Source organism: Panthera leo, chromosome A1 (assembly GCF_018350215.1).
Source record: "Panthera leo isolate Ple1 chromosome A1, P.leo_Ple1_pat1.1, whole genome shotgun sequence".
NCBI lineage: Eukaryota > Metazoa > Chordata > Mammalia > Carnivora > Felidae > Panthera > Panthera leo.
The window spans coordinates 132,586,498-132,603,852 of record NC_056679.1 but is presented as its reverse complement, the minus strand read 5'-3'; the positions used below and the strand labels follow the sequence as shown (position 1 = coordinate 132,603,852).

Genomic DNA, 17,355 nt, shown 5'->3' with positions numbered 1-17,355 from the left:
GATACTCCACTTTATGGCTACTACACATCTCTATAACTTTACCTATTTCTTCTTCTTCTTCTTCTTTTTTTTTTTTTTCGTTTTTTTTTTTTTTGTTGTTTTTTTTTTTTTGTTTATTTGTGAGAAAGAGAGAGTGAGCAGGCAAGGGACACAGAGAGAGGAGGACAGAGGATTGGAAGCAGGCTCAGCACTGATAGCACAGAGCCCGATGTGGGACTCGAACTAACCAACGGTGAGAACATGACCTGAGCCAAAGTTGGACACTTAACTGACTGAGCCATCCAGGCCCCCCTAACCTTACCTACTTCTATCAAGTGAATTCTGTTCACTGCTACAAGAACACATTATGGATTCCTATGCCTCTGCTCCTGATTATCATGTCCCTCTTTTTCTCTAAATCCCACCATTCTTTTAAGATCCTGTTATGTTTCTTCTCTTCCAATAGACCTTTGTGATTGATGCAATCCTCTGTGATCTGTCCTCCTCTTTCAAATTTTATTATGTTGATTACAAATTATTAACAAAAATTTACATCCGTGACTGGTACATTTTCTCACCCAAGCTATCAAAACTTGGAAGACAAGGAAAAATGATTCTGTGCTTAGCATAGTATCTTAAAGCTTTAGGAGTTCAGTTAATGCTTGTTGTTAATGACAATTAAGAAGTCCAGTATCAAATGCATTTTAATGAAGTTTCAGAAACATAAGAATAGAAATTAACAAGCTAAAAAAAATATATATCCCAAATAAGAATGACACTTACTTTTACTAATATATCTTTAACAACTTGATTGCTATCATTATGAACGCTGATATAACTGGAAAAGGTCTCTCCCAAAAATATATTCCTGTGAAATAAAATAAACTTTTAGGCAGAAATGCATTCGAGTTTTAACACAAATATTCTACTTGAACACCACTGAGAACTTTAAATGGAGAAGAATTTACTAAAGGATAGAAATCAGTTGAAATACCGCTTCAGCATTCCTTTGTGTCCTTTAGACAGCTCATTCATTACCCAGTACAATTCAAAATACTGACTTACTCTATAAAACATGATATATATCTAGCCCTCAACTACTGCACAGCCAGTTTCCTCAGATATAAGCCACCAAAATCAGATCCATGTTAAAGGTCTTTTGACTAATTACTTAAGAGGCTAGAAAAAGACAATTTTTGAAATAACTTATTCCCTGAATCTAGAAGAGACCCAAGTAATTGATATCAGTATTTTTTACCAATTTGTTTTATTTTTCTAAGTTGTTCTAATACAAATGATTACTGGATTTACCTTATGCTTTTATTGAAGTATATTTTATAAAAATACATGTTTATAAATATGTATTACAAAAAAATACAAAAATATTTTACATGAATTTTTTATATGAATATATTTCCAAGCTTTCAAGACACTAGTCACATTCTGTAAACCTTTTTTTAAAAACCTGAAAAATTCCATGTGGTCTTAAATACTCTCAGTTGCAAACATAGTGAAACCAGAAGCTTCTACCTCATTAATAAACTAGAATAAGAGAAGAGCTAGGAGTAAGAAGGAATAAAAATTGAGAGTTCCTAATAAAAAGATAAGTCTGATAACTTATGCTGGGAAAGAGCTGTGTAAGTGAACAAAAAGTTGCTTCTGAAAGACATTTAGATTAAGTCAGTTAAAATAAAAGGAATACATGGTCATTAAAAAATACAGTAAGATCTAAAGAAGAAAGTTAAAATTTTATCATCCTAGAAACCCCTATTCATATTTTGGTAGGTTTCTTTTCTTTCTTTCTTTTTTTTTTAAGTAAAAACTGCCCCGAATCATATAGCATAATTTTGGTAAAACTTTTTTTTTTTTTACACCACTTAAATGTACAGGAGTATTTTTCCATTCCATAGTTATTTTATGAAAACATAATTTGTAATGGCTTTGAAGTACCGTTGCATGCTTTATGTCAATGTTATCATTCTTACCCAAAATTCTGTGGTAAAGTCAACATTTCTCCCAACATTAAAATTTCTGCACCATTTACAGTTGAAGGATCATCTCTCATGAGTTGGTTAAAGAGATCTCCTATAGAAAGAGAAAAACAGAAAATTCTAACATCTATGTTGTGAGTTTTACTTCCATTAAAGAAATAGCTGGGAGAAATATTTAATTAAAAAAAATTTAGTTTGTAACCTTCACTATAACAAATGTGTGCCAAAAAATTCTACTTTCACAGAGAATGAACACTTCAGAAACAAAGGAAAATGAAGGTCATGAAATATAAAATATAGATAACTCCAATAATTTTAAATAAAGGGAATGCTAATACACATGCTGATGGAACATTTGAGGATAAATAAAATTTTAATATCATGACTATGAATATACTCCTCTTGTTGCCATAGGATAGCAACAGTCTCTTGGCTAAGAAATTATGAGCGAGACCTACCACTTAGAAAGCCACCACTCATATCATATAAAACCAGACAATAAAGAATGCAGCAAAGAGCATGAGACTGGCAAGACTATGCTTATTGCTAGGTAATACAGGCAGTCCAGGCTGCAACTTTTCCCTAGGTGCAAACAGAACAAAACATACCAGGTAAGTCCTTTTCTTCACATGTTACTGGAATATTGGTGAATAAAGTAGGTTTAGTTAACCGCATCACTGTGAATTAAAAAAAAAAAGAAGAAACAAAAATATTAATATTGCTTTGGGCCAGTATTCCCAAGTTGAGAGTATATTTCAATTCTATACTAACATCAAATATAACCTAAAAGCTTCCTAAATATAATATTATGTACTTCCCCAAATAACACTAAACTATTATTAAATATTACTAAAATAGTAATTTATAACAAAAAATCTTACATGATTTATTTACAACCTCATTATAAAACTGTAAATGTAATATACCACATAATAGAAAAAGTAGAAAATAAAGGAATTTTAAAGGTTAAGGTATATGAGAACAAGACTTTAAAAAATATCCTGAGCGACTTCACTGTGAACAAAATATCAGCCTTACAGAGAAAAAAGTTTTGATGCACCATTTTGAACATCAAACCATAATTTTACACCAAAAGAATCTTTGTGAGCTTTCTCTCTCAGTTCTAATCACTGGCCACTGGAAGTTCAATAAGTGGACCTGTAAGTAATATTTTCCTATACAGAAATTACAAAGGTATCACTTAACCTATAGCTCTTTAAAATTCCAATTAAAACTAAGATTTGTTCTTGGGACATAAAAGAATGTGTCTAAGTTTAGAAAAACAAGTAAAAATAAGCTAAGGAAATTAATGGGAAAAAATGAGGAAGAACTGGATTTACCATATATTAAAACATTTAAGTCTAAAATCAATTAATTGGTTTATTAATGTAAGACTATACAGATATATTAGTTTTTAAAAAAAGATTAGGATGCAGCCAAAGAAATCAACATTATAACCTGCTAGAACTGTTTAGCTATCTAGAAAAAATTTAAAAAATTAATATACAAATTCATTTCAAGTATCAAGTAAAATGCCTACATATCAAATAGGTAACAGGCAAAAATTAAGCACAAAAAGGGAAAATTTATGTAATTTAGTTTAGTGTGGATAGGACATCCTAACTATTGAAACTATTGAAACATGCTAACTACTGAAAATCTTTTTCAATTATTTCTAATGACTGACATTTGATCACATCAAAATAAAGACCAAAATATAACATTAAAAATCATACAAACTTGTAAAATATTTCAGAAAATGCAGGGGTACCTAAGTGACTCAGTTGGTTAAGTGTCCAACTCTTAGTTTTGGCTCTGGTCATGATCTATCTCATGGTTTGTGGGTTCAAGCCCCCGTCAGGCTCTGCATTGACAGTGCAGAGCCTGCTTGAGATTTTCTCTTTCCTTCTCTGCCCCTCCCCTGCTCATGCTCTCTCTCTGTCTCTCCGTCTCTTTCTCTTTCAAAATAAACAAACTCTAAAAAAAAAATGTTCATTCAAATCAAACCCCAAAACTTTAGACTATTGGCCTAAATGGTTATTCACAGTATAAGTGGTATTCATTAGCATATGCAAACATGTATCACCTAACTACTAACTAGTTATATCATTCATATTAAATTTAACACCTTTCTCATCTTGGTCTCAGCTTAAACATCATCTTTTCAAAAAAGAAATAACAGCTCACCTACTTCTTTCATAGCTCCTTGTATTCATCATGGACTGATATATGTACTTATTTACAGCACTATGATCCAAAGTCCATGAGGTTTAGGCTCTTATGTATTATGTTTAGTTTTGTGGCTTTGTTGCTTGACATAGGTTCTGGCACCTAGTATATTCAATAGATCTTTGCCAAATGAAAGAATTAGCAACTCATCCAAATCCTCAAGTAAATGGTATTTTGAAGATGTAAGTTTCATGAACCAAGGGCACTAAACAACGTTATATTAAATAGATGGCTTTTGAGAGGTGCCTGGCTGGCTCAGTTGGTAGAACATGTAGCTCTCGGTCTCAGGGTTCTAAGTTCAAGCCCCATGCTGGGTGTAGAGCTTACTTAAGTAAAGTAAAAACAAAATAAAATTAAAAATAAAATAAAGTGGGGTGCCTGGGTGGATCAGTCGATTGGGCGTCCGACTTCGGCTCAGGTCATGATCTCGCAGTTCGTGGGTTAGAGCCCCACATCAGGCTCTGTGCTGACAGCTCAGAGCCTGGAGCCTGTTTCATATTCTGTGTCTCCCTCTCTCTCTCTGACCCACCCCTGTTCATGGTCTGTCTCTCTCTGTCTCAAAAATCAATAAACATTAAAAAAATAAAATAAATAAAATAAAATAAAATAAAGTAAAATCATAATATAAATAGATAGCTGCTGATATAGGTAACAGATGTTAACCTTAAAATTTCTGAAATCACTTGCAGAGCTAATATTTAATGAGCATTTACTAGTGCTAGACTGTGCTAAATATCACACATTCAAGTCTCAGGACTACAAATTTGGTACCACTGTCCACCTTTTATACATAAGAATGATGCTTCCAGAGGATAATTTGCCTATAAAAGATTATATAGGGGCACCTGGGTGCCTCAGTTAAGCATTGAACATTTGATTTCCGCCTAAGGTCCTGAGATGGAGTCCTGCATCAGGCTCTACCCTGGGCTGGAACCTGCTTAAGATTATCCCTCTTCCTCTTCCCCATGTGCTCTCAAAATATATATTTGTATACATAAATATATATATACATATATATATTTATATATATACATATATATTTATATATGTATATATATAAATATATATATGTACATATACATACACACACATATATACACATACACATATATATGTATATAAATTTTTAAAAAAGACTACATATCAGGTGGCAGAATTAGATTTGAGCTCAGGTAAATTCACTTGATTCAAAAATAATTATCTGGGGGCATTGGGTGGCTCAGTTGATTAGAGGACTGTTGGTTTGGTTTAGGTCAAAATCTCAGGGTTTATGAGACAGAGCTCCACATCAGGCTCTGTGCTGCACAGAGCCTGCTTGGGATTCTTTCTCTCTCTCTCTCTCTCTGCCCCTCTCCTGCTCTCGCTCTCTCAACATAAATAAATAAACATTAAAAAATAATTCTCTGTATGATTAATTATAAGCTTAGGGTCATAAACCCAGAATGTAAGGCCTTACCAGAAACAGCTTATGGGAATTCAAAACAGGACTATATATCAAGCAGAATATTTAACAGGTAAAGATCATTGACCTGGCATGGGAAGTGTTCGGGTAGCTGTTTCTAACTTTCTACTTCATTTTTTGGCTATTTAGGGTCTTTTGTGGTTCCATACAAATTTTAGGATTGTCTGTTCTAGGTCTGAGAAGATGCCGGTACAATTTTGATTGGGACTGCACTGTAGATTGCTTTGGGTACTACTGACATTTTAACAATATTTGTTCTTCCAATTCATGAGTAAGAAAAGTTTTTCCATTTCTTTATGTCTTCTTCAATTTCTTTCATAAGTTTTCTATAGTTTTCAGCATACAGATCTTTAACATCTTTGGTTAGGTTTATTCCTAGGTATTCTATGGTTCTTTGTGCAATTGCAAATGGGATCGATTTCTTGATTTCTCTTTCTGTTGCTTTACTATTGGTGTATAGAAATGCAACCAATTTTCTGTACATTGATTTTGTAACCTGCAACTTTGCTGAATTCATTAATCAGTTCTAGCGGCTTTTTGGTGGGGTCTTTTGGGTTTTCCATGTAGAGTATCATGTCATCTGCAAAAAGTATAAGTTTGACTTCTTCTTTGCCAATTTGGATGCCTTTTACTTCATTTTGCTGTCTGCTGACGCTAGGATTTCCAACACTATGTTAATCAACAGTGGTGACAGTGGATATCCCTGTCGTGTTCCTGATCTCATGGGGAAAGCTCTTCAGTTCATTTTTAATTAGGAAAGCAGATTTAAATTATGCACAACCTGAAGGGGATATAAAAGGGCTGTAAAAATGATATATACAGTTTTTCACAATCTAAATATCTAACACTCTAAGCTCACTTTTTACATTTATTCATTTATTTATTTTGAGAGAGAAAGCACAACTGGAGGAAGGACAGAGAGAGGGGAAGAGAGAATCCCAAACAGGCTCCATACCATCAGCACAGAGTCTGACTGTTGGCTCAAACCCACAAGCCATGAGATCATGACCTGAGCTGAAGCCAAACACTTTACCAACTAAGCCACCCAGGCCACCTTCTAAGCTCACTTTTAACACCAAGTGGTCTTTATTCCCCATTTTTTTTTTCATTTCAGAAGAAGCTAAATCTTAAGACAAAATACACTCTCAAATCTTGAAACTTTTTTAAAAGTGTCCTTGAAAACACGTGATTTCACTCATATGTGGAATTTAAAAAACAAAACAAACAAGCAAAAGGAAAAAAAAGAGACAAACCACGAAACAGACCTGTATAGAGAACAAATTAATGGTTACTAGAGAGGAGGTGGGTGGGAGCATGGGTTAAATACATGAAAAGGATGAAGGACTGCACCTGTTGTATTGAGCACTGGGTATTGTATGGAAGTATTGAACCACTCTTTCATACACCTGAAACTAATATTACATGTATGGTAACTAATTGGAATTTAAATTAAAAATTATAGGGGCTTCTGGGTGGCTCAGTCAGTTAAGCGTCCAACTTCGGCTCAAGGCATGATCTCTCGGTCCGTGAGTTCAAGCCCCGCATCAGGCTTTGTGCTGACACCTCAGAGCCTGGAGCTGCTTCCAATTCTGTCTCTCTCTCAAAAATAAACATTAAAGAGAAAAAAAAAAAACTTATAGAAAGCGTCTTTGAGTTCACCCAAACATGTAGCCAACTTATTTGCTTATTATATGCTCAAATTTCCATTGTGTATCAAAGTCTTATTGTGGCTAGTTTTTGCTGATTCTATGATTTTTATGGTATGAGACAATAAGGGGGTTGGTAAAAAACAACCCTCTATTAAAAATAAAAAGTTCCCAAACTGGTATTAAAAATATATTTTCTTCAGGATCCCCTGAGTGGCTCAGCGAGTTAAGTGTCCGACTTTGGTTCAGGTCATCATCTCACAGCTCCTGAGAGCGAGCCCCGTATCTGGCTGTCTGCAGACAGCACACAGCTCGCTCCAGATCTCTGTGCCCCTTTCTCTGCCCCTCCCCAATTGCCCACATGCTCTCCCTATCAAAAATAAATAAAAATTAAAAAAAAGAAACCTTTTAAAAATATGTTTTCTTCATATTTTCAAAGAGGGTAAAAATCAGCAGGGGTGGAGGTGGGGATAGCAGTGGGTAAGAAACACTATCATTTTATGGACTCAAAGAAAACTACTATAAAGCACAGTTCATTATAATGCAGATTCTTAAACACAAACTGGGAAAGCCCTGTTAGTAATATAAAACTATCTCATTATTTGAAGGAAGATCCAAAGTATGCCCCTATCAAATACAGACTTAAAATGCAATATTTCCTGTCTTATAACAAATTAATGAACCTCAAAAATTACACATAATGTTGGCTGGAAAAGAGCAAATACCAATAAAACAAGGCTTAAAAAACAAACAAACTGGCAGACGGAGTGCCTGGGTGGCTCAGTTGGTTAAACATCTGACTTTGGCTCAGGTCATGATCTCATGGTTGTGGGTTCGAGCCCCACTTCAAGCTCCGCGTTGACAGCTCAGAGCCTGGAGCCTGCTTTGGATTCTGTGTCTCTCTCTCTTTCTGCCCCTCCCTTGCTTGTGTTCTCTCACACTCTCTCTCTCTCTCATAAATAAATAAACGTTAAAAAAACTGTCAGAGGAACTCCTAGGTGGAATTTAAAAATAAAACAAACCAGCTAAAGGAAAAAAAAGGTAATTAAATGATAGTCTTATATTCAGCTCTGAATGTTAGATCAGGTTCTTAGTCAAAAATTGAGGAGGCCAAAAAGAGTATGTGACTTTCAGCCCAGTGCCAAGTCAAATATTCACTGTACACAGCAAATAGTGTCATGTATAGAGCCATCCTCATTGGAACTCACACAGACCCTTGATTTACTTATGAAATTCGGGTTTCATCTATTATCTTATAAATAACTTTTAGAAATTTTCAATAAATTATGAAAAAGATAGGCTTGAGGTTACAAACTAATGAACTGGGTCAAGTTCAACTTGTATATATACATTTTGCTTGGAAAGAACTTAAAAAAATTAAATTAGAATCTTCTTACAGTTCAGAGTCCTTAACCATATTCTACAGTCTTGCCTATCTAGTCCCTGAACGATTTCAAGTTTGTGAAGTGAAATGCTGGGCATTCTGAGCACATTATATTAAAGTTAATCATTATGCAGGAGCTCAGAAATTCTCAAGAAAAACGGTCTTTAGTCATTTGCTAAGTTGGCAAAAGAAGTTAAATTCATACGATAGTCCACTTTTTTCCATTGAATTTGAGTTAACATTTATCTAAAGGTAGACAACTTGTCAGAGAAAAATAAAATTATGGTACTGCTACCATTTCTTAGAGTAAATGCTGTTAGTATTTTATCAAATGCTGTCATAGATTCACCTTCCTGTATACATTGTTCTTGAGTTAACAGACATGCCTAGGAACTCACCTGATAGTCATTTACTTCTAGGGAACAAACTATACATATTACCACACAATTTTTTACAATATTAAGAATGAATAGGCTATATGACTGAAGGGTCAAATAAAAAAATTAAGTCATCAAAAATTTAAAAACTCATAAAAAATTTATTGATTTCAGATCACAGTTCATTCAGGATATTCTTCTCTTTCACAATCAGTGGAATTCATTACATACTAAAAATAACACCATATTTACGTACACATAAATTCATTTTCCCAGTAAGAGCTAATCTACCTTTAAGAAGATTTCCCACATATTCACAGTACATAATATCACAGAACACCCATATTTGGTCTAAGTGTCTCTGAATTGTAGCATTACAAGATGGAAGTTCATTGTGCTTGATAATTTGATTGAGTTTTGCCCAAATGTCTTCCAGAGTTTGGTTGTTACAAATAGTGTGCTCTATAGTCCATCTTGCCCTATAAAGTGAATGCAAATTCAGTGCCTTTAAACTATCTTGCAATTTTTTAGACAAAGGAAAAATATTTTCAGTGCAATTACTGTTGGGAAGTGAAACACTCCAAAACCTCTTCTTATGCTGTCTTCCCTTTTCTGATTGCTTATCTAGATTTCCAGAATTAGTCTGTTCATTCAGTGTGTGTGACTGGATTAAGTGCTTTTCTTTTTTTAAATTAGGTTGAAATTCCAAAAGATCTATCGTGCAATCGTAACTCTGTGATTTAACATCATGTTCTGAAATGGTTAAGTACAGTTTCACATCTTCAGCTGCCTCTTCAGAAATCACAGGTGGTGATCTTTTAGGTTTGAGTGGAAGTTTGGACCCATCATGAGAAAACCAAGGAATAAATCTTGAGAGTGGACGTGTAGGAAAGTCTTGAAGTGCTTTCTCTGCAATTTTTGACAGTTGTGTGGGATCATTCTCATATGGTCGATAATGTAATATTACTTCTGTAGTCATTCTGCAGTAATCCAGTCACTCTTAATGAAGAGAAAATTTCTTAGATGTGCTCCTCAGCGCTAGAATGTAATTTATAATTACAAGACTTTCTTTCCAAATCAGAGGGAATCAGGACCTAAAGCGGAAGTATTGCAAAGAATAAGATATGGTAGGGATAACCTACACACAAATAGGGAGAAAAGAAAAAACAAAAACCAATCCCAATATGATATTTTACCAAGTGTCATTGGTAAATGTGAATGGAATCCACAAAATTGGAAACCCTCTGTCTCACCAAAATAAGGGATCTGGATTAAATGCCTGGTAAGCCTCAAACTGCTAGTAGTCAACACGTTTAGATCAACATGTAAATATTTATAAGTATTGTCATTAATATATTAGGTAATAATCTTAAGACTATAGCAGAAACAAAGGGTAAATTAGTGATTCCTAGGATATTTTATTCATTTGAAGAGAACAAAAATGTAATAATACTTAAAACTTTGAGACATTAATTGAGGAAAATGAAAATCATTGTAATTTTTGATGCATTGAAAAAAATAGATTTTATACTTTAAAATGATATGAATTCTACCAAATACATAGATACACTACTTAACGATTTTCATCCCCAATACTAAGCACCAATAACATGAAAATAGTTAAATTTTGCATTTTAACCAGGCTGGGAACTGGTCTTGTTAAAAAGTGTCCTTAGTATAAATGGGGCACTTTCACACTATCAAGACATTAGTACCATGGCTTCTGAATTCCAATTCAGAGGAGGAACAAGAAGGCTAGACCTTAATATTTTTTTTTTCATTTTAGAACAAAGAAGTCTTCAAGCTGTCCCAAATTGGGTCACTGATAGCAAGTTCTAGCATACAGTTAGGCTTCCAAAGTTGCATGAGCCACAATGCAAGCTCTGTGTAGAAAAAAAATGAGAGGTTCTCCCCCAAATCATTAGAGAACTCCTTGAAGGGGTTCTCCCATTACTAGAATGGCCATAGGTGGGGACTCCTGTCATGATGTCATAATACTCATTTGATCACCAATTCTGAAGAGTCAGAAGTAATTCATTTCATCATGATTCTTTTCGCCTGTTAATGTCCACTAACTGATTTGACAACTTAAATTCATAAATGACTGTGATCCTTAACACCCATAATTCTTAACATGAATCTAGACATAGCATATTCTTTTTTTTCTTTTTATGTTTATTTTTGAGAGAGAGTGAGACAGATTGTGACCAGGGGAGGGGTCGAGAGAGGGAGACAAAGAATCCGAAGCAGGCTCCAGGCTCCGAGTTGTCAGCACAGAGCCCCATGTGGGACTCGAACCATGAGATCATGACTTGAACCGAAGTTGGTCACTTAAACGACTGAGCCACCCAAGCGCCCCTAAACATAGCATATTCTTAATTTTTTTTTTTTTAACATTTATTCATTTTTAAGAGTGAGAGAGACACAGTGTGAGCAGGGGAGGGGCAGAGAGAGAGAGGGAGACACAGAATCTGAAGCAGGCTCTGGGCTCTGTGCTGACAGCTCTAAGCTGTCAGCACAGAGCCCGACGCAGGGCTCGAAATCAGAGACCTGGAGATCATGACCTGAGCTAAAGTCGGAAGCTTAACTGACTGAGCCACCCAGGATCCCCTAAACATAGCATATTTTTAAAACAATAATGCTTTTATTTTTTTCTTTCCTTTTCTTTACACTTTCACACTTTAAGATACTGCATTGAGAATTATTTTTGTTTGAAAATATTCAATGTACTCTGAGGATGATGAAGTTGTGACAGCTCATTTTTTTACATATATAAGAAAGTGAACTTAAATGATCATATAAGTTGGTACACTTGGCATCCAACAATCAGTACAATTAGACTTGTTAAAATCTTGAAAGTTTCTTAAATTTCTGAAAGATATTAATATCTATTTACATACTTGATATGGGATTAAGAAAGAACATGACAGTTTCTTTTCCCTTTTCTCCAGAAAGAACCCATCTCAGTGTAACTCATTTGCTCAGGCTCAGCTTACAGGTCATATATCTATATTAATATTGTTGTTTTTCAGCTCTATAGTCAGAGACAGATTTATTAAACCGAGCTATCAGTATATGATTTTATGTTACAAATGAGACTGCTGAGCTTCTGGAATGTTTGATGCCTGCATCATAACTGTGTACAAGATAATGGTCGGTCAAAATGGATGCCAAAAGAAGGTAAGTGAAATTCAACTGAATTCAAATGTCTATCCAATCTCTTCTCAGCTCAGTTTAACAAGTTATTGGAAACCACACAGTAGAGCATCCAAGAAATAAGAAGTGTGTTTGGGGAAGTAGAAAACAGATGAAATACAGCTGAAAGCATTTTACATAAAAGGTTTTCAGAAAACAGTAATTCCAGAAAACTCTGCCCTGTTCGTTTTCCCTAAATAATAATACAATTACATCATCAAACTTACTCAAAATTTTCTGCTGTGTACAGAAAACGAAAGCTGACATCAATTTTCCCACATCCACACTACTTTGAAGTAAACTGCAATAAGTTATAGCAAATCTAAATTATACGTTGTTGTACTATGTATCTCAAAACCCTTGGCACTGCTAAAACTAGACTAATTTTGCTGATCAAACTAAAGACTGGTAACTTCGTCAGTGCTACACAAAGACACAAGAGACAAGGAAAAATCACCGGAGATGCCTACTGTACATCATCTTGGCTCACAGGGCTCTGGGGACGTTAGCTTCTCTGACTAAAGCCGGTCTGGTTACTCCAAGCAGCATATAACACAAGAGTGATTTATCGGGTATCTATTACATTCTAGAGGAATGCAACATGAGCCTCTCAAACCTAAAAAGCAAAGAAGAAAAATTGCTTCCTTCCTCTCGGCGCCGAAGGACACAGCAAGAATGCAGGAACTAATGGTGTTTACGAAGGACGAGGCCTACATCCCCGGGACCAGGCCTAGGTGGCAAAGGCTTCGAGAATTAGCGAGAGAACAGAAAACAGACTAAACGGAGTCAGGTTCGTGAAAGTTTACCTTTCAGGGCCAGCAGGTGCTCCTGTTTGGGGGGATTCACTTCCATTTTGAACGGCACTTTCGACCCACTGCCTACGGCAGCTGGGTAGGTTCAAAGCAGCCCGGAAGAAAACAGTAAAGCGTACGTTCGGGAAGATCGAATGCACTCCCAACAGTTTCTGCTGGTAGTGCCTTAAATTCTCTTCTTACGACGTCCTTTAGGGACTCAACGGCTTCTTTTCACCAAAGCCATCTCTTATTTCTTAGCGATTTATACATAAAATACTTCTCTGTTTTCCAGCCACAAATCACACATAGCGTCTTCCAGAAACCACTCCTCGCTGACAGTACATAGCCCCACAGATAACTACATGGCGGAGTAGAGGGAAAAAAAAAAAACCCCAAAAAAACCCCTAGTGTGGCATCCTGGGATTTGTAGTTTAAACAAAAACCGCACTGCATGCAGGGAGATGTAGTCTCCCGAAGTCCTCGCGTCTATTCTGCAATTAGGAAGCGATCGTTTCTAAAACGGGAGTTTCACTCCAAAATTTTACTTCTTGTTTTATCCTTTCTTTTTTATTTCTTTAATTTTATTCCTTCCATACTTCAGTCTCATAAATAACAGCAATAAAAACAGCAAAGCGTTCATACACAGTGATCGGCTTCCCAAGAGCTAGGGACTGACAGGAGGAGGAGCTCTGAGGTCAGCCCAGCCGTGCCCGGCGTCGTACTGCGCCTGTGCGCTAGCGGCGAGCGCCGAGGCCTCTGGGTAGATGGTCCTACCCCGCCCCTTAGTTGAAGGCGGTGACGGCTGCTTCTGCGGCACCGCTCCTCCTAGGATGGCTACCCTGGTTGTAAACAAGCCTGGAGCGGGACTAGACAGTGGCCGTCAGGGCAGCCGGGGTACGGCCGTGGTGAAGGTGAGGGACTTTGCGTGCTCCGTTCTCCACCTTCGGCCTCCCTTCGGTTTATCCCTGAGTTCTGGCGGCGGCGCCCCGGCCGTCTTCGGGCAGGATGCGCGGCCTTTGCGTCCCTCTCGGCTTTACATGCCTTGTTCCCCACTCCGCGATCTTTTCTCTTTGCGGGCGTGAAGTTGCCTGGTCTTCTGTTAATACCAGTTCTTTACTTGACATCGCCGATGGGGATATTTGTGAAAATGATGGTATGGGCCTGTGAGACTGACTTCGGCCGGTCTTTTCCCTAGATCCTCTGCTTTTGGTTAAGTTCAACAGGCATTAGCTTATTTTTACTAAATTGAACCATTATTATCGCTAGGTACTATGTTCATTGTAACTCGTTAATATTGTAGCTCGTTAATAATCTACCTATGAAGTATATGATCATTACCGTTTTGCAGGTGAGGAAACTCAGGTTTGGGTTAACACAGTGAGCCAGGGTTGACTGCCTTTAAAGTCTGGTTTTCATCATCACACTAATTCTAGGGGTGTATTAGTGGTTGATCTGCCCCCTCCTTTCTTGGTAGTACAGTCTTTCAACACTTGAGAAGTCTCCCAGCAGCAGCATGGTTGGGCAATAACGTTAAGGTATACCAATTGCCTATGGTTTGAGGTTTGAAATTCTACCATGCTTGAGTGCTTCAAAATGCATTTGCTAAAACATCAATTGAAATACGTGGGATTCACGTTTCCCCTTCACTATATAGTTATGGAAAGATTTGGAAGGGAGAACTGATCTCAGTCGTTTGTAGAAGACTTTCAGGATTATTATAATCTCAGTTATTGGTATTTCTCATTACTGGTTACATATTAGAATAACAGGATTTAAAAAAAAATACCCTAGTTATGCACACTTCCTCCTCCAGTTCTGATTAACCTGACATAAGTATATTTTTTTACATTTCCAGAATTGATTTTAATGTGCAGCTAGAGTTGAGAACTACTATACCAGATAATATCTGAAGTTCTTTTAAGATCTTGGATAATAGGCACCTAATGTTGGGTTTAGATGACAACAAATGATATATTTCTGCTTACAAGTATATTATCAATCAGTGTTGGTGGCTTTTGATTCATCTGACCTTTATATATCAGTGAAGTTATTCTGAAGGTACACGGCATATCTGAGATACAGAGGGAGCCCTGTTAGGCATGTTGTATGGTTGAGCATTTATTGATTTGTGCTTTATCTAAGTAGAGAATTCCTAAAGATAATTTTGTGAATTAACTTGAGTCAGTAAGTTGTAATTAGAATGGATATTATTGCTGTATCTATCTTTGTTACCCTTAGTTGCCTTAAAATCTCAAAAATATATTGAAGTCTGATATAATTCAAATTTATTACAGTACAGAGTTTAATATGTTAGAGCTTCACTTCATTCATCTTTATCTTTTTTTTAAACGTTCATTCATTTTTTTGAGAGAGCATGAGCGGGATGGGGCATAGAGGGAAACAGAGGATCTGAAGCGGGCTGCACAGCGAGGCCTGGTAGGCTCGAACTCACAAACTGAGATCATGACCCGACCTGAAGTCAGGCACTCAACCACCTTGGCCACCCAGGCGCCCCACATTTTTGTCTTTATATGTAAAATGTGCCTGAGCTGTGTGGTAGGATAGTCTTTTTTGGCAAGACCCTTATGCTGTAATTTGTAGGGAGTATGGTGGCATAAATTTAAAAAACAAAAACAAACTTATTGTCATTTTCATAGATGAAAGCAGAAATTATTCATTGGAAGGTGAAAGTTGAAGTATATGATGCTAATACGTAAAATGACCTATTTAATGAACAAGCTGAGAGTGACATGGTTTTTTCACTAGAAAAAGACAAAAATCTAACATTCTGAAATTCACATTCAAAAAGGAAAAAGGAATCAGGAAAGTTTCTTTTGAAGAGTGAGTCTCCTTAGCACTTTTAAAATATGGTCTGGTTTATTAAAGTTTTATTTACATGTGATAAGTTTGTAGCTCTCTTTGGCATATTTGTGAAGTTTATAAAATTAAGAGCTTTTCTCTTATCTAGGATTTAATTTCTTGGGCTTTTAGCCACACTTCCTGATGATAAATACTGAAGAAAGAATGTCTTACTCTATTGTTAACTGAGTTGATGTGAAATAATCTAATAACTTTATTTTTGGACCCATGTTTGGTTTATAAATCAGTTGTATGTTGCTAGTGCTTTTTGAAAAAACCTGTGGTAGCAACTTAAGTTTTTTTTATCTTCTATAATTATGGGGTCACAGATACAAGGTATGAATGGACTAAGTAAAATTTAATTTGATTCTTTGAAGTATATGGTCATAAACAAGTTTATGTTAGAATAGCAAGAACATCTATTAAAAATGTTGCATTTGTTTTACATCTAATTGTGTTGTATCTTTTCTGTATTTGATTGAATTTGATATTTAAGTGAGGATGTTTAAAAATTTTTTAATGTTTTATTTATTTTTAAGACAGAGAGAGACAGAGCATGAGTGGGGATGGGGCAGAGAGAGAGGAAGACACAGAATCTGAAGCAGGCTCCAGGCTCTGAGCTGTCAGCACAGAGCCTGATGTGGGGCTCGAACTCACGAACTGTGAGATCATGACCTGGGCGGAAGTCGGACGCTCAACCGACTGAGCCACCCGGGTGCCCCTAAGTGAGGATGTTTAAATAAAAATTCTTTCCTGCCTTTTTTAAAAACGTAGGTTAAATTTAAGTTTGTATATATAACATAATTTATCTGTAACGTTTCTAGCTATTTCCCTTCCTCATAGGGAACCACTATTCCAGTGTAATTAATTTCCTTTATAGCCTGCTAGAAAGTTAGTATGCCTGTATAAAAACATACATATAAATATATGCTCTTTCACTCCTCGGTTTAATGCAAAAGCTATGTATTCTATGTATCATTTTTCGCTTTGCTTTATTTGTGTGAAATCATTCTGTTTGTGTACATAGAAAACTTCCTCTTTCTCCATAGACTGCATAGTTTGCAGTACATGAATATACTATATTTTCTAGTCTGTACTGGTACATATTTACTTTGTTTCCAATCTTTTGCAAATGCAAATGGTGCTATAAGGAATAACATAGAGACTGCTTCACACATGTGTAATATATTTGTAGGATAAATTCCTGGAAATAGAATTACTAAACCATGTAGGGGTGGGTGCCTGGGTGGCTCAGTTGGTTGAACATCCGACTCTTGATTTTGGCTCAGGTCATGATCCCAGGATCATGGGATCCAGCCCCATGTTGGGCTTTGTGTTGGGTGTGGAGCCTGTTTGAGATATTCTCTCTCTCTTTCTCTCTCTCGCTCTCGCTCCCTCCCCCTGCCCCTCTCCCTCCTTTCCCCCCATCTTTCTCTCTC

At 36.2% G+C, this 17,355-nt stretch overlaps 3 protein-coding genes across 8 annotated transcripts in view; 1 reads left to right on the top strand and 2 right to left on the bottom strand.

Annotated features, from left to right (window-relative positions):
- Positions 1-13,149, bottom strand: part of TRAPPC13 (trafficking protein particle complex subunit 13) — a 40,343-nt gene extending 27,194 nt beyond the window's left edge. For all 4 annotated transcript variants that reach the window (XM_042940304.1, XM_042940313.1, XM_042940321.1 and 1 more), the window contains exons 1-4: positions 13,070-13,149; positions 2,579-2,647; positions 1,965-2,064; positions 763-847 (exon numbers count right to left, since the gene is read on the bottom strand). In XM_042940304.1, the coding sequence (XP_042796238.1) occupies positions 763-847; positions 1,965-2,064; positions 2,579-2,647; positions 13,070-13,115 (300 nt within the window). In that variant the 5' untranslated portion in view covers positions 13,116-13,149. The remainder of the gene's footprint in view (positions 1-762; positions 848-1,964; positions 2,065-2,578; positions 2,648-13,069) is intronic.
- Positions 9,216-13,151, bottom strand: SHLD3 (shieldin complex subunit 3). 2 transcript variants are annotated; one of them, XM_042940349.1, is made up of 2 exons: positions 10,784-11,249; positions 9,216-10,162 (listed from the first exon to the last, which is right to left on the bottom strand). In XM_042940349.1, exon 2 carries the CDS (start codon positions 10,045-10,047, stop codon positions 9,292-9,294), a length of 756 nt encoding a protein of 251 aa, XP_042796283.1. In that variant the 5' UTR covers positions 10,048-10,162; positions 10,784-11,249; the 3' UTR covers positions 9,216-9,291. The 2 variants fall into 2 exon arrangements, with proteins under 2 accessions (XP_042796283.1, XP_042796275.1); XM_042940341.1 differs by lacking the exon at positions 10,784-11,249 and adding an exon at positions 13,070-13,151 and having other exon boundaries at positions 9,241-10,162.
- Positions 13,152-13,812: 661 nt separating this feature from the next.
- Positions 13,813-17,355, top strand: part of TRIM23 (tripartite motif containing 23) — a 37,493-nt gene continuing 33,950 nt past the window's right edge. Inside the window, exon 1 of one of the 2 annotated variants that reach the window (XM_042940283.1) lies at positions 13,813-13,968. In XM_042940283.1, coding sequence (XP_042796217.1) covers positions 13,822-13,968 — 147 coding nt within the window. In that variant the 5' untranslated portion in view covers positions 13,813-13,821. The other variant, XM_042940289.1, reaches the window with a different exon arrangement.